Source organism: Melanerpes formicivorus, unplaced genomic scaffold (assembly GCF_026170545.1).
Source record: "Melanerpes formicivorus ecotype bairdi unplaced genomic scaffold, bMelFor1.0.p_v2 SCAF_5, whole genome shotgun sequence".
In the NCBI taxonomy this organism is placed as follows: Eukaryota; Metazoa; Chordata; class Aves; order Piciformes; family Picidae; genus Melanerpes; species Melanerpes formicivorus.
Window position 1 is genome coordinate 9287275 of NW_027142357.1, and position 16433 is coordinate 9303707.

Below are 16433 nucleotides of genomic sequence, written 5' to 3' on the forward strand. Positions count from 1 at the left end.
TTTGGGGTTTTTTGTGAGATTAGTTTGTGGCTGGTTTGGTTGTGTTTTATTTTGTGTTTTGTTGGGGTTTTTTGGTTGGTTGGGTTTTTTTTAAAGAATAAAAAAAAGCAGTAGTGTGCACACCGACATATGGTTGAACTGTGTGTAAACAGCCTGGCTAACAGCAGTGTTGAAGGAGAAAAAAGAAACATTTCTCAGTAAAGCCTCCTACTTTTAGTGAGATATTACCAAAAGATATGCTACCAATATGTTGAGTAACCTATATAATTAGCACCTGCCTTTACTTTCACTAAAGAGTCCATAATACTTTGCCCTCTAAGTAAAGAATGCTCAAGTTTGTTTGGTTTTAGTTGTGGTTGTTTAGTCTGGTTTTTGTGGGGGGGTTAGTTTTGTTTCTGGGTGGGTTTTTTTGTTTGTTTTCTGCAGATACTAAGCAGTGCAAAGTAACAAGAGCTGCTTGCTTAGGTTTTATGCTGATGAGGATGTGATGCTTCAGCTCCTGGGTCTCCACGAGTATTTCCAGATTCCATAGTACAGATATACCTTTGAGACCCAGTTACCTCAAAGCCTTAGGCTTTGGATCAAGTCACCCATATGAGCTGGTGACCATCCATTGGCACACACTCATCCCAAAGCAAATGTAAACATCAAATGGTTTCTTTGTGGCAAGAGAGCTGCATCTTACATTTTCTGCAGGTGAGAGAACAGTTGTATCCTTGCCAACTTAGCTGCAACATTTTACTTTTAGCTGATGGGCATCAATGAGGAGCGATCATAACAGGCTGTATACTCTGGAGTCAAGTAGAATTGCTTGAATTAGCCAGGTCAGTTTAATCACCATCCATTAGGAAGCACAAAGGATTTAGTAATGCAGTGACTTATCAAGTCAGAATAACCTGATTTTGGCCTTGAAAAATCTTTGGTAAGAAGAAAGAAAAAACAAAAACGAGAAGACCAAAATAATCTACTAAAAGCCATTTTTCAGCTGCTGAGCTGGTATCTTCATTGCTGGACAAAGGATGATACTGAAACAGCCTTTTAAAGGCACACAAAAAGAACCTGGAACAAAGACTGCTGCTGCTTTCAGCCAGTTTGGCAAGTGGAACAAATTCAAATATGAAGAAAAACAACAACAAAAGCAAAGTTCAATCAATGATACTAACACAGCATTCATCCTCCTATAAAGCCATACTACAAGAAAAATCTTTTGTTTTCCCAGGTAAAGCTGTAACAGGAAATCATAGCATGTATCCATCCCACATACATTCTAGAGATGCTGTCCAAGTCAGCTTCCCAGCCTATTTTAAATCTCCCTGTAATCTTTACAGGCAGGTGACATATTGTACTTAGGTCCAAGCCTTCAACACTTACAGAGTGAATCTTATGTTTTATTAAAGAGCAAAACAAACTAGGAAGAAAAAAAACCCCAACAAACCACACACACTTACCTCATCAGAGGGTTGTTTAAGTGAAAATGATTCATTCTTCTCTGCTAACATTAGCACAGACTTCATCTTTTCACTTTGTGCATAGTCCACAGGCCGCAGACCAAATTTATTACTGGCAAAACAAGCACAGATGGGTTTAAGTAAATAAAATGTGACTTGATTCTTAACTAACTGGGCACATTAGCTGGGTGGCTTTCCCTCCCACTTTCTTATTAATATGTAATTTCTCCTAAAACCCCACAAATCTTTGAGTAAGAACTGCATCCAAGACAGATGGATACTGAATTCCAAGCTGCAGCACTCAGCTGAGGAGTAAGGGATGTTCAGAGCAGTATGTTCAGCTCAATAACCCACAGTCTTTCAAAACTGCTTCAGGATGCACTTTGGTATAGATCATTCACAGAACCAAGAAATTTCGGCTTTAAACTTTCAATGCAGTCATATAACCAAGAAAGGCATTTCTGGCTTTACCCATTTTGCCATAAAAGACAGGCCAGAATTTTCTACATGCTGTGTTAAAACACTGGAGCTCAATGTGGTTATGCTTTTATGGGAAAAGCTATCTGCTTCCTACTTGGGAACTGCAGTTCCCTCGCACTTCCAAAATTTGAGCATGCATCTCATTTTGCCCTCAGCATGCTGTTCCACAGAACACAACAACTCATTCAGATTTTAGTTGGTTTGCCAATTTTGTTGAACACTATTCATCATATGTGGTCTTCTGTAGTGAAGATATGCTTCACAATATATTTCCTCCCCCATTCTTTTACCATTACTCAGACAGATATGATGTGCTATAAACACAACATCGAGGACAACCATGGCTTCTGGGTCTTCACACAACTTTGCAGATACAGAATAGCAGTTTGTGGAGAACAGTTGGAAACCACAACAGGTATAATTGCTGTTAACAAGCATGATCCTCTGCCAGTACTCTTGGGAAGTATTCTGCTTGTTTTGCCCTCTGTGAGAATAAAGGCTATTCCTGCTGATCCTCTTCTCCCCACCTCATGTAGCTCCAGCTCTCAAAAAAGCATGAATAGGAGCTCGTTATGAAGGGGAAGCTTGTCACCGACAACAAAGCCCAGACACAGTATCTGAAATCCGGTAAGCTTAGTCACCAAACAATGAACCATTTAAAGAGGTCAAAAACCACCGCAGCTTTGAAGTGCTGTCTCCTAGTTAGCCACACTTTCCTCTGCAGAGTAGGCAGAGATTTATAGGGAATTCCTCATGAGTCCATAACCCAATCCTGCCCAAAGAGAGGCTCAAATCATTATGTCTTCATTCTGACTTAACTGGGGGGCTTTGGCCAGTGCAAAGCTGCAAGAAGCACCTGACCTTAGCAGATTTCCATGCTCCTGACTGAGCACTGCTCTGTAACACAGGCTCTTGGGAAAACAACAGTCCGCAAAAATCCCACACAGGAGGTTCTGGGAAGGTATTTTAAAATTGCTAATCTTACAGTATTACTAACCCCAAGCTTTTCTGTGTTACTAATGAGCGAAGAGCTGGCATAATACACATTCTGCAGACTAAAAGATAATTGGTTAAATCTCAGCCCAGTCCTGGGAGTTGCAAGCCCATTAAATATTGTCATGCTGTTCCTGCTTTGTCATGCATCATCAGGGTAGCTCTTGCCCTTTCTTTAAATAAAGGCCAGGTTCCACTCAAAATACCACAGGACAGTTCCTTTGAACAATGCATCCAGAGAAGGAGAAAAACAATTTAAAATATTAGCACATTCACTAAAGCCACCTTTAGACTAGATGGTTGACCTTTTACTGTGAACTAAGCAGGGGGAGGATGTGACTGCATGTCAGTAGCAGAGGTTTGGGAGTGTCTTTCTGTTCCTGTCCAGTCACAGTAAGATCTTTGTCTTGGAAAAAAAAATCTCATGACTGTTTACCATAGATATGCAGGCCAACACAGTTAAATATAGAATTTTTTTTTGCCAATTAAGCTAGAAAAATAAGAGCTCCAGCCACCCCCTCCATACTCCACTCTTTTTTTTCCTCCTCTCTGTTTTTAAGATCATCTCAGTCATTTTCTAACAGTGTTGCAAAACACCATCCCATCATTACAAAGGCACTGAAGAATTAATGGCTACTCATAGGATGTTAAGGTGACAGTTAAAGTAGAACATCCTAAGGCCTAAACCCAATATTTTCAGACATACCACTAATTATGCTTGTGTGCTCCTACTATAGGCCTGGGTTTCACAGAACCACAGAATGTTAAGGGCTGCAAGGGACCTCGAAAGACCACCTAGTCCAACCCGCCTGCCAGAGCAAGATCGCTATACCACATCTGGATTGCATCCAGAGTGAGTATCTCCAGAGAGGGAGACTCCACAACCCTCCTGCTCAAAGTGAGCCTGGTGCACGTGACTGCTTAACAGGACAGGTTTCCCACTCACAGAGAAGACAGACACAATTGTTTCTACATGAGAGTCTCTGGTGTTTAAGTTGCAATAGCAGGTCTCTAAGGCACGCTTCTTTTTACCAGAAAGCAAGTGGGCTTTTTGCAAGTTGCTTTAAACATTCAAGAGTCAGATGCATGCTTTGATGCAAGCAGTTTCCTATTATTCAGTCATCAAGATACTGAATAGTCAAGCAGAGGGTTCTTACAGCTGGAATAAATTCCAGTCAATGAGTAGGATGTCTGTGCCAAGAACAAAGATGAGCCCAATAAAGAGGAACTCAATGTAATCTGCAGAGTATGATTTTACATGAAATGACAGGTGATATCTTAAGGACTGACAGATCAAAGAACTTATTATGAAAAGCTTTAGGAATGGGATTCAGTTCATGGTGCAACATTGCTCAAGTCTTAGGTACAAAGAAACAGAGGTTACTGCTGTAGTCAAGAAACTTAACAGCTACCTTCTGTCTCAGTAAACTTTCAGCAAATAAGCTTCCAAGAGAGATGATAAACAGGGAGACATGGCCTTGACAATTCTTCCTAAGCCCCAAACTTTCACAGATTTTGATACAAGCAAACAATTATTTTGTTTACACAGCAAAATACTTTGTAATCCAGAGTTTTAAGGTGCCCCATTTTGACAGTAGAAGTTACACAAGCCCAGCTCCACAAAATGAGTTCAGTATTGAATGGAACTCCTGTGGCCAGTTCCCAATGCATTACTGTAACCACTAATTCCAATAGGGAAATGACAAGGTTGGGGCTTCCCAGTCAGCACATGTATTACTAGAATGTAGGAAACTGAGTATTTTCTTTTTAACTTGGCAGATGTAAAAAACCAAAACCAAACAAAAAACAACACCCACAAAAAAACCAAACCCAAACAACCAAAACCCACAAAACACACAAAAAAACCCAAAACCCCAAACCTTAGTAGTCTGTGTAGGCAGAAAAACCATCCTAGATATCCAAACAGGGACAGGGTTTTAATTAACTTGCAGTCAGCATGATGTTTGGCTCACTGTTTGCACTTAGACAGCAAAGTCCTGCACAAACTCAGCTTAGAAAAAGGAGACAAAATTATGTCAGTGCCATGGTCAAATGCCTCCTGGAACTAACTGCAAGTTATATTTTTTTGTCCACATGCCATTCCTAATTGAGGACCACATTCTATCTATCTCTAAGCATTACCACAGACTTGATGAGAATCAGACTCAACTACTCAAAGAGAGCTAGCATCAAAAAAAAAAAAGGGGGGGGGAGGGAAGGACACAACATGACAATTTTTACTAATGCTAAACTTATTGTGCATGAAAAACTGGCAAGATAGCCCATTTGAGTGAAAGCATTTAGGAAGTACTGTGAAATTGCAAATGCACAGATCTAATTTTTCAAATCACTTGGCTTGCTGTGAAGCAAGGACGAAAGAATTCAAGAGAGTGAGCACATGAGGAAAAAAAAGCTATAAAAATAAAAATTAGCTATGTGTAGGAGATTAACTTAAAAAAATTAACTAGACTAGGGGGACAATTAATAGGTCCACTGGTCCATATAATATTTTTCATTTGTGGTTCATATCTTCCCCAGTCAGTGAAAGCCTCAAATGCCAAATGAAGTGCCACAACTATTAAATCTCACAGATTTAAATAAAAAAATTTAGCCAAGGAATACCAAAATTGCTTTCTGGCAGAGGAGGTAGTTCTATCTGTATTTGCTTGGTCCAGAAGACATGCAGCTGCTTCGTATTACATACAGTTACTTCTTAATGCACTCTGTATTAATGTGCAAGGAAAAAAAACCCACAACACTAGCCTGAGAAACACTTGGAATGAAATGTACTTGATGGGTCCATAAACCTGATGATCTAAATCTGAAATGGCAAAGTCTCAGCACTCTGATGGCAAGGGTTATGCTAATATCTGCACACCTCATGAACTGAGGTCCCTTAGAAAGAGTGTGTATTTACTCCTTGATCTTACATCCTTCTACAGACCAGTGGATCTTACCTGCCGTCAGTAAATATTGCATATCTTTAAAATATATTTTAATCTTGCAGAACTGACTACCCTACTAAATCTCAAAGCTCCTCCTCTAAGCAGTCCATTCAACACAAGCACTGTTTTTATTCCAGTAGATTAACTCTCCAACACACAAGGGACATCCAAGACACAAACCCGAGCTAATCCTACAGCCACAGCAGCAGCAAGACATCAGTCACTTGTGTGAGGTTCTACACTCTCTATTTGATAACATCCCAAGTAACACTTGAATACATTATCATGTTCACATTTTACTTAGCTTAGCTAAAGGAAAATACTTTACGTAACCATAGTGAAGTAATCAGATTTTGCTCCCCACCCCAGAGAGGTAATGAAGAATCACTTTAATATGCTGGGATAAAGAGAATCCTCTCCTACCCTGAAAGTCAGTTCACTAAGATCCTGAAGAGGTAACGGACTACAAAGTTTCCTACACATACCAAAACAAAACAAAACAAAAAAAAAGAGACAAACTAAAATTAGACACATGTATCAGTTTGGCAAAGTGGGTTTGGATTAGTCTTGGCTTACCCACTGCATACCTCCAAAGAGTTAATGCACTCCTCTGGCACATCCCTAAATAAACCTTTGAGAAGAGATGCAAGTTCTACTCATCACAGCTCTAGTTCTGCTTTAAAGACCCTACTGTAATGATGTGAAGGTGAGTAGATCCTGCATCAAGTACAAAGAGACCAATTATAACTAGTGATAAGAACTATCACTTGTTATCTGAAAAGAATTACACTTGCACCATCTGAAGTGATCACCCTGTTCTTGCCTCCTGTTTTCAAAGCTGTATTCTGCAGGTCTCAGTGATCTAGGAAAAGCATTCCTGAAAAAACAGCAAGCTTCCTGTCAGATTATGACTTCATTATAAGTGTGCATGCATTTACTAGGGGGAAAAAAATAAGCCTTCTACATTAAAGCAAGTTCAGGTTCACCTGAACAAATCCAACCACTGTTTAATTAGGACTACAACTATCAGAAGCAGCGACAGAAACATACCTGCAAGATTTGCAAAGTCATGATCCAGGGAAACATTCCTCACTGGGGGAAACTAGCAGGGCACAGGAAGGAATGGAGACACAGGACAGGTTGTCTGAAGTCTCAAGACTTGCAGTTCTTATTTCTGTTGTTTCTTGGAAGAGGTCAGTAAAGTCTTACTTCTCAACGTGAACATTTTGCTTGCACATCCCTTTCACTGTCTCTAGTACCCTCTGTAAAAAACTATGGGAAAAACCCTAACCCCTTCCCATCACAACTGCAATAGTTACTTGCACAGTAGCATTTCAGCCAGAGACAACCAGCCTACAGTAGATTTGGAAGCCTCAGTTTTTCCAGGGAGGGATGTACAGGGCTGGATTTTTGCCTAAGTACTTGTGCTTGCTTTTGCCAGACAAATGAAACAAAGATTAAAGGCAGCTAAATTTCTTTCCAAGAAGATTTTAAGTAAAAATAAAAGTAAATTTATTACCAGTACACACTAGAGATTCCAAGCACCCTGGAAATTAATTCAAGCACAGTACATACTCAGAAGTGGGTAAGAAGCCATTTTTTATTTTTAGAGGTACTGCAAGTGGTAGCTAGTTGCTTACCTGTATTCAGTGAAAAGCTAGTACAGAGTTTAAAGTTTACATAAATCTCACCCTCCATGATTAAAAGGCTTTTGTTTCAATAGGTCATGTCTGCTCATGCAGAATGAAGAGAAAGAGGTTCAGATTCATTTCAGTTCATGTGAACATGTGGGGCAGAAACTAAGGCTAGTAAGAGACCTAGAGAGTCCACTGCTGGCATTTGGAGTCTCGAATCCAAATCTTCCAGTGCCTAAAAGCCTGTCAAAACCATGTATTACAGCTGTGCTACACTTTCAAATACTAGACAGACAAGTGATAAGCACCACACAACCAGTTCTTGATATTCAAGTGGCTTGAAAATTAGTTTCTGAAGCTGTCGGCTTCTCAAGGTGTGATGTGCTGACCTATGTTGTTCAAAAACAAAGTGAAAATGAACAATTGATCTTTGGTTTACTTTTTCATGCTAAAGTTTTGTGGGCTTGTTTTATTGTTTTCAAACATCAGTATAGTCGAGATTAGGACTGGCTTTGAAAACCTTGTGCTCTTCCATGAAATACCTTAATTCTGTAAGCTTCAAGAGGGAATGTTGAAAGCTAAAGTGATTAAGCTGAACTTGTTTATGCTTCTTTATGCGGCTGGAAAGGAAATTCATGTCATGCAAGACTTCATCCTATCGTGTTACTACACACACACACACACACTTATTGACAGCATGCATTGCCCTCAAATTTCATACATTCATCCAATACATTCATCCAATACATTCATCCCTGCCACAACCACAACTCTACAACACCTAAAACCACATTTAGTGTCTAAATACTAATAGCTTGCAGGGTTAGTCACAGCCTAACTGATTCTTTAGCACTTCCTATACACCAATGCCAAAAGCTTCAGGAGGCATAACTGCATAGAAGATTCAGCTGAAAATATTTCTAAGACTTATTTTTTAATTAAAAAGAGTACTAAGGATTAGTGCTTTGATCCAGAGTGGAAAAACAACAACAAACATCCCCCAAATCCCAACCTGTGTTTATGTAATTTGTGCATGCAGAAAGCCTGGGTGAAAATGCCTTCTGCTAGCAAGCAGCGTAGTAAAAGTAAAGAGACAACAAACAACTGTAGCAGTTCAAAACTCATCTAGCTCAGCATCTTAGTGCTGACAGTAGCTGCAACAAGATGCCAACAGAGCAGGTAAAAATAGGGTAAGCACATTTTGTTACTTTCCCAGTACAATCTCCAATACTCCAGCTATCTATGATTGCCAACAGAAAAGCTTAGGACAAAGGAAATGGAAAGACCTGCCTGGAAAAGGGGAATGCAAGTATAGCGGAGTATACATTTAACATCTGCCTCCTCACTTCAAATACATCACATTTATGACCAGCTTTGCTTCGTATTTACTTAACACACACCCTGGAAGCGGTAGCTGTAGCTAAAGCTACAGTTAAATAACATCCCACATCTACTTACACTGCATCACAGGAGGCACCATGCAAAAGCAGCAGCTCAGCAATGCTCACATGCCCATTCTTGGCAGCATCATGAAGTGGCGATTCGTTCTGATACCCTGTAGTGTTCACCAAGGCCTGGTGTTGTAGCAACAGCTCTACCACTTCCGTGTGCCCATGATTACATGCCTCATGCTGGTTGGGTAAATCCATAAGAGAGAAAATTCAAGGGGAAAAAAAAAATTCAGAGGGAGGACTTGTGTCACAACAGTTAACACATTCATTTTCAAACACCTCTCAGTAGATGGTTGGGGAAGACAATTTGAGGATACACCACCACCACATTCCTGGTATGAATTTACCTTGGAAATTAAAAGCAATAAAAAAAGCACAGAGAAGAACTACAGAAGGCCAGTTGTGTGCAAATTAGACTACAGGGAATGAGGCCTCCCAGATTAGAGCTCTCTTAAGGGTATTCTGCAGGAGAGGTAGAAGTCATGGGTCAAAACAACCTTTTGTTTATTTTCTGCAATTCAAGTGAGCAATTTTTTCATTCAACTCCTTGATATATTTCCAAAATGGGAAAGAACACAAAGGATATTAAGAACCCATAAAATATCCATGTCATCTGCAATTGATCATTTTCCAGCTATCATAGCTATATTTTCTGCATTTGCAGAAGGGCATGCTCATAGATTTCTTGACATGCCCTACCCCAGCAGAGAAGAGTTGGACTTGGGCAGACCAGTGGTTGCTAATAAATTAAACTTCCTTATCATCACTTCTTCACTTTGCATAATTCTGTCACCTAAATGGATGTAAAAGCAACCTGAATATGCAAAAGGCGGGGTGAAATGCAATCTGATCGGAGTAATGAAGGCAGAAATCATCAACACTTACCAGTGGTGTCCAGCCAGCATTATCTTTGACATTGGGGTCTGCCCCATTTTTCAGCAACTGTTCAACAGTTGCTAAGTCACCCTACATAGGAAAAAAAACCAAAACCCTGAGATTTAAAAAGTAATTAAGAAGATAGCAAAAATTTAAGAGGTGCAGATTTATAAGTTTAACTGCAATAAAAATCTAATAATACAAAACTTCCATTTAGATATTGTCAGGATGATAAAACTCAACTGGTTTGGAGACCACAGTTTATTATTATTGTTCATTTAGAAGCACCTACATGTTTTACAAAAATACATATTTTGAGATAAAAAGATGATGCACATAACACGCTCGGAATAAATGGATGCTCTTGTGCTGGCTGCAATCTGTCCACTGGAGTCAATTGCAAAGATTAAAATCAAGAACATTACTCAAAATTTCCTTGTCCTTCAGACTGGCTAGAAACATGCATAGGTGAAATAGATTAATAAGCCTGACAAGCTTCTATAAATTGTTTTCCCATAAGTCAAAAGGAAAAGGGGAAAGAGTTTCATTTACCACTGCAATCACTGCTCACGGTGAATCTCACTGACACTTTCTCTGACAGTTATTCTACCAAAAGAGTTTTCATTTGCTCAGTTTTCACTATAAGCAAAGAAATGTACGTGGGAAAAGGATGGAAACAGAGAGGAAAGATGCTGAGTAGAGGCAAGGCAAAAGAAGCAACTGGACAGAATTCATGAATCAGAGGATCCATCCAAATCAGGCACTTGAAGAAAACCACCACTTTCCCTTGACCAGGGTGCTGCGATCTCAAATGAAGAGATTAACGTATTAATTGATACTTAGCTCTTGTCCTTGGCCAAACTTGCAATATATAAATATTAGGATATGGGCAGAGGGAAGAGAAGTTTAATTCATCATATACAATATGTTCTACGCCCTTAAGCAGTGACAAGAAATTCCTGTTACTTCACAACATACCTTAGTAAAAATTAAAAGAATATTAAATTAAGCTTAATCCCATTTTTTGTTACCAAGAACAATTTGGAAAAGCAAAATAGCTTTAATCTTTACATTTTAGTTGGATAAAATATTAAGGCAGACTGCTCAGCAGAAATTAATCCAGCAAGCACCAACTGGAAACTCAAAATTCACCTAAAAAATGCTGAGAATCACTGTCTTTACAACAGCCAAGCAAATTAACACATCAGAGAGAAGTCTCATGTGTTATATTCACAACCTAGCTGTCCCAGTAAAATGTTACCTTTCAAAGCAATTAAAGGATATGCTGCTGTTAGAATACTTTATGGTTGCAAAGTAATAGACAGTGCTCTGCATTAGATCTTTTCCTACAGAGAGAAGATACAATTATCTATAATGAGTGAGATCTGAGCTTATCATTTAAAGTTAAGTTTGCAAACACGTACAGCAAGGGTTTGACATTTCAAGAGCACTCCTTTAGTGCAGTAAGCATAGCTAATAATTTGTGTGGGCATTAGGTAGTGTCACAGCTTTTCAGAACAGTTATGTGAACATTGATTGGTAAAACATTGCTGCAGCTTTATTAAAGGAAACATTGCTGGTGTGGACACCAGTACTGACAACACATGCAGAACGAAATCCAGGTCTACGTAAACATTAGAAAATTGGTGTTTTGCTGTTTACAGGAGACAAATATTGTCATCACATCAGGTGTAAATGGAACCTGCTCCCCTCAGCCAGCACCTAGCAATGAGGGTGACAAGAAGAGTGAGGAAGCTGTCATGCAAGTTGTACTCTGTAGTGACTGGATAGCTGCTGTCAATCAGGGTTACAAGAGAGATGTTAAAGTAGTTGATTGCTAGAATGTGCCTTCTATCTTCTCAGAGGCTCTTCAGTCGCTTACATGATGAATATTTAGGTCAAAAAAGGAAGTTGACATTTCAAGATGTAGAACCTTAGCAGGCTTGTGTTAGAATCTTTCCTGAAATGAGGACCACTGTCATCTGCTAGTGATCCAAAAGTAAAAACTGTACAGCTAACACATTGACCAGTTCTATCAGAGCTGATGATATCACTCATACATCTAAAAGTTAATAAATGTTTTGCTCAGCTCTAACCAAGAAAGGTTAAGCGTCCTGCAGGGGCAAGTCCTAGCCACAAGCATTTATGCACCTTATTTCTTCCACAAGTACGAAAGCAGAAGAGACCACATCTATTACATTGGAATGACTAATTCAAACATAATTCATGAATTTGTGCTTTAACCAGAATTAAAGTTTACTTTGTACATTTAGTCCCTTGAGTTTATTTGATCTAGCAATGCTAGCATAAAATCACCAGTCTCAAATAGGGAGTTATAACCATGCCAGATGATACAAGGAGAGGTCCTCACTGCTTGTGTTAGCAGTCTGTGACAGCAGCAGAGTGGAAATCTAACTGGAGACACTACTTGTTCAGAAAGAGAACAGGACAAACATCAGGTAGAAGACTGCTAACAAATCACAGGGAAGTGTTTATTTTTAAATCTCCTTATCATTGAAAGATTACAACCAGCTTCTGAAAAGGCAGAAACTACTACAGAATGTAAAATTATCCATTTGGAAGATGCAAAGCAAAGGACATTTTAAGCTCATAGCAAAGCTTATGTGTATTGACAACACAATAATGCAATGGGGCTGCTCTTCCTCTGCTACAGATTGAGAGAGCTCTGAAAACCACAGAAGGAAGAAAGGCATTGGGGCCATCTGTTGGCAGATCTAGAAGACAGCATTAGCTCACACAGAGAAGGGCATTTACACTGACTACAAACACTTCCCTCCCAATGAGAATTTAGCTCCTGCCGATACTGATGGCATAAGCCCAGAAAACAATCCTCACTTGGCTTAGAGAAGGCTTTTTTGTTGGTTTTTTTCTCAAGTCAATCATGCCATGATTTTAATGAAGACAGATGGTTAAGAAGAACTTCAAATGTCCTTTCAGCCCTATTTTATAGGTGTGGGGAGTGTTTTCCCCATTTTGCCCTTTACTAGTTCCACTAACCATTGATATTTTCCATGCAAAAGTCACCTTTTAATTAAGTTAACAAGAAAGTATTCTACCAGTTCGAAGACAGAGATCAAAAGAATAAGGGCAGTACGTGAAGATGATGGTAAAAACCTGTACCACTGCAACCAATCACTTCTCCCTTTATTTGCAAAGGTATCCAAGTGATTTCAATCTTTAGGTCAAACATGAATAAATGTAGGAGAAGGGTTGGTTTTGGATAGCTTTGGAACAGCTATGTTTTGCCCTTGAGTTAGGAATACACACCTTATCAGTAATTGAGAGAAACAAAGAGGGAAAGGTAGCGGATGATTTGCCCTTGCTTGAGTTAGAGAAGGCCATGTTTTATCCGTGACTTAGAAAGGAATGTAAGCATCTTGTAACTGAAGAGAAAGACTTGGCAGAATTTGGGTGGATGTGTTGAAATATTGTTTTGCCATTTTAACCTATTGGGTGTCTTATTTACATGCATACCAACAAAAAATAACCAATGAAGATATGACACATGTTTTCTAGAAGAGTATGTAACTTTGCTGTGTAACATAATAAAATGTCTTCATCTGGTAACATCTTGGCCTGGAAGCTGTGCTTGTAGTGACTCCAGGGTGATCAAACACTAAAGCAAAGTCCCCTTTCAAACTCCAATACAGCAACGACAGCAGGCAAAACTAGCCTATTTACAACTCATAAGTGGTCAAAGAGGTCAAATATAAACTAGAGTGCTTATTCTAATTGAGAATGTTCCAATCAACTATTTCCAGGAATTAGTAAATTTCTCACCTCAAATTTCTCCAAATTAATTCCTGATCCAGCAGCCCATTTATTAACCAACAAGCACACAGCTAACTATGCTTAACCTTTAACAAAAACATTCAAGAAGTTAAGTTCAACCCACCTCAGAAACAGGAGGAGTAACGACCAAGCACTATTGAAGAAGAAAGGGCAATTTGTTTCTAAGCTTTCACTTGGGAAGATGGATTGCTTTGACTCCTGGCCACCTTTCATATTCTGAAGTTCTGCATTTGAAACCATTACACTGCTTCCTATTTGTCTTAAGCTATCTACTGGATACTACCCCAGGATCAGGAGGCTGCTCTGCTATTCCCACAACACTTGGCTTTAACATTAGAGAGTCAAGCACAACTTCAAAGCAGGCTTGTGTGCTACACCTGAATCCCAGTCATTCTGCTAGTTTCTGCCAGCAGATGTCATTTCTCCAGTGAAATGGACAAAGCTAAGTCACCTGCCACACAAAATCAGGTGGTCTAGACAAAAGGACCTTGCACCGACAGATGCATTCATTCATTGTGAAGCAGCTGGCAGAAATGATGCTACCCATCCACCACCTTTTACTCAGAGGACACTAGGAGTGTCCTGCTGTGCAACACAACTCCTCTCTTGCACCTAAAGCCTCGAGAGGAAAGGAAGGAGGGGAGATGTCCATCCCGGATAGGCATATGACCCAACACTCAACTAAAGTGAGACACTTGAAACAAAGATTTAAAAGGTGTTCTTAGGGTGCCCATCACATGCTTGCAAAACCACAGAAATCTTTCAATCTCCTTTCTAATGAGTCATATTCTATTCTATATATTGTAGCAAAGCAATAAAAAGGAAAAAGAGTCTCATAGGCTCAGAAGGAACTGTCTCCTACTTATTACAGTGTTAAGTACAGCGACTATGAAGTACCCAGCACAGCAGGCTAGCCATGGTTGAAGACTTTATGAAGGCCCTCCTGGTCAACTGCCAAAAAGGGTCCCCCAAACAGAAGGCCACCAAAACTGGTCCCAGTGCTCCTTCTCTCGCTCTCCTCAGACTAAGCAGCTGTTCTGAATAGAGGCAATTTCTTCTTTCCTCAGGAAAGGACAACTCTTCAATTGGTTCCAATTTGAACCAATTGGCCAGCAGGAGCCGGGAGGTCATTCTGCCCCTGTACTCAGCACTGGTTAGGCCACACCTTGAGTCCTGTATCCAGGTCTGGATGTGTCCAGAGAAGGGCAACAAGGCTGGGGAGAGGTCTCAAGCACAAGCCCTACGAGGACAGGCTAAGGGAGCTGGGGTTGTTTAGCCTGGAGAAAAGGAGGCTCAGGGGAGACCTTATTGCTCTCTACAACTAACTGGAGGGAGGTTGTAGACAGGTGGGTGTTGGTCTCTTCTCCCAGGCAACCATCACCAGAATAAGAGGACACAGTCTCAAACTGCACCAGGGGAAGTTTAGGCCTGAGGTGAGGAGAAAGTTCTTCAGAGAGAGAGTAATTGGCCATCAGAATGTGCTGCCCAGGGAGGTGGTGGAGGCACCATCCCTGGAGGTGTTCAAGAGGGGATTGGACGTGGCACTTGATGCCATGGTTTAGTTAGTCATGAGGTGTTGGGTGACAGGTTGAACTTGATCTCTAAGGTCTATTCCAACCTTATTGATTCTACGAAGCATAAAAAGCAAAACCTTCTCTGAGCTGCCTCCCATTCACTCGCTTGTAACAGTACGACCGCTGCTGCGGTCCTCTGTTGACCTGTAGCACTGTGCTTTGCTATTCCTCCTCCTGGAATCCCCAGTGGCAGCAATTCCATACTGTGAACTGCTCCATTACCTTATCAAGGCAGAAGAAACAATAAAGATCTGAAACACTGTACCAAGAAACCATGCTTTTTTCTCTCCACAGACTGAAGATTCTGTACTAACTAGTTCAGTATTACTGTGCTGCATTTTTAATTGCCACATTAGAGCCTTTCCTGAGAACAACTCATTATTATGCTGTAAAAAAAAAAAAAAAAAAGAAAATCTTGCAGAAGAGCTGTTGATTAGGCAAATTCCCACCAGTTTAGAATATCAGGAGTGCAATAGGTCATGTTTCGTATTTTAACTGATTGGAAGTTCTACCTCTAATGACTGTAAGAAGAGGACAAACATGACTGCAGCTTGCTATGGGAAGAGCCACATTTATTAGTGTACCTTAGCATTGAATTCATCCACTCTAGAACCTCTCTTGGAACCATTTTGATTTCAAGTAAGTTAATCAACTAGTGGTAGCAAATGGGGATAAACCCTTAGAATTATTTGAAAGAGCACTATGCACTTAATTTTAATGCCAGATAATGTTTATCTCCTCTTTTTTAAAAAAAGGGGAAAAAAATCAATTAGCTTTAATTAAATTTGGGGTATTAGACCCTAACAGTTAATGAAAATAATACAGATTTCTTTTTATAATTAATGAAGTCCTGGAAAATTAGACTTTATTTCATGGCGGAGAGTAAGGTGGCAGCTACAAGTTTTTCCCATTACACACGTGAGAAAACATTACTGGCTGTGAAAAGAGTAAGGAAAAAAAAAATCACCTAGAAAACAAAACTGGAAGGGAAATATTTCTTCCAGAAACACCAGAAAAAAAAACATAATGACAGGGCTATCTTGGACCAAAAGACAAAAAAAAAACCACCCCAACAAACAACCCCAAACCAACCAACCCAAACACAAGCAAAGAAATAGACCACAACAACAAACAAAACCACAATGAGAACACGCATAGAGCATAAAGTATTTTCAGGACCAGCTTCTCTGAAAAAACACATTTACCAGTTCCATAGCAG

General features: G+C 39.8%; 1 protein-coding gene across 2 annotated transcripts in view; it reads right to left on the reverse strand.

The window, feature by feature from the left end:
* The window catches only part of BARD1 (BRCA1 associated RING domain 1), a 47174-nt gene that overhangs the window by 14677 nt on the left and 16064 nt on the right, over positions 1-16433 (reverse strand). For both annotated transcript variants that reach the window (XM_068138005.1, XM_068138006.1), the window contains 3 exons: positions 9837-9917; positions 8959-9131; positions 1449-1560 (listed from right to left, as the gene is read on the reverse strand). In XM_068138005.1, coding sequence (XP_067994106.1) covers positions 1449-1560; positions 8959-9131; positions 9837-9917 — 366 coding nt within the window. The remainder of the gene's footprint in view (positions 1-1448; positions 1561-8958; positions 9132-9836; positions 9918-16433) is intronic.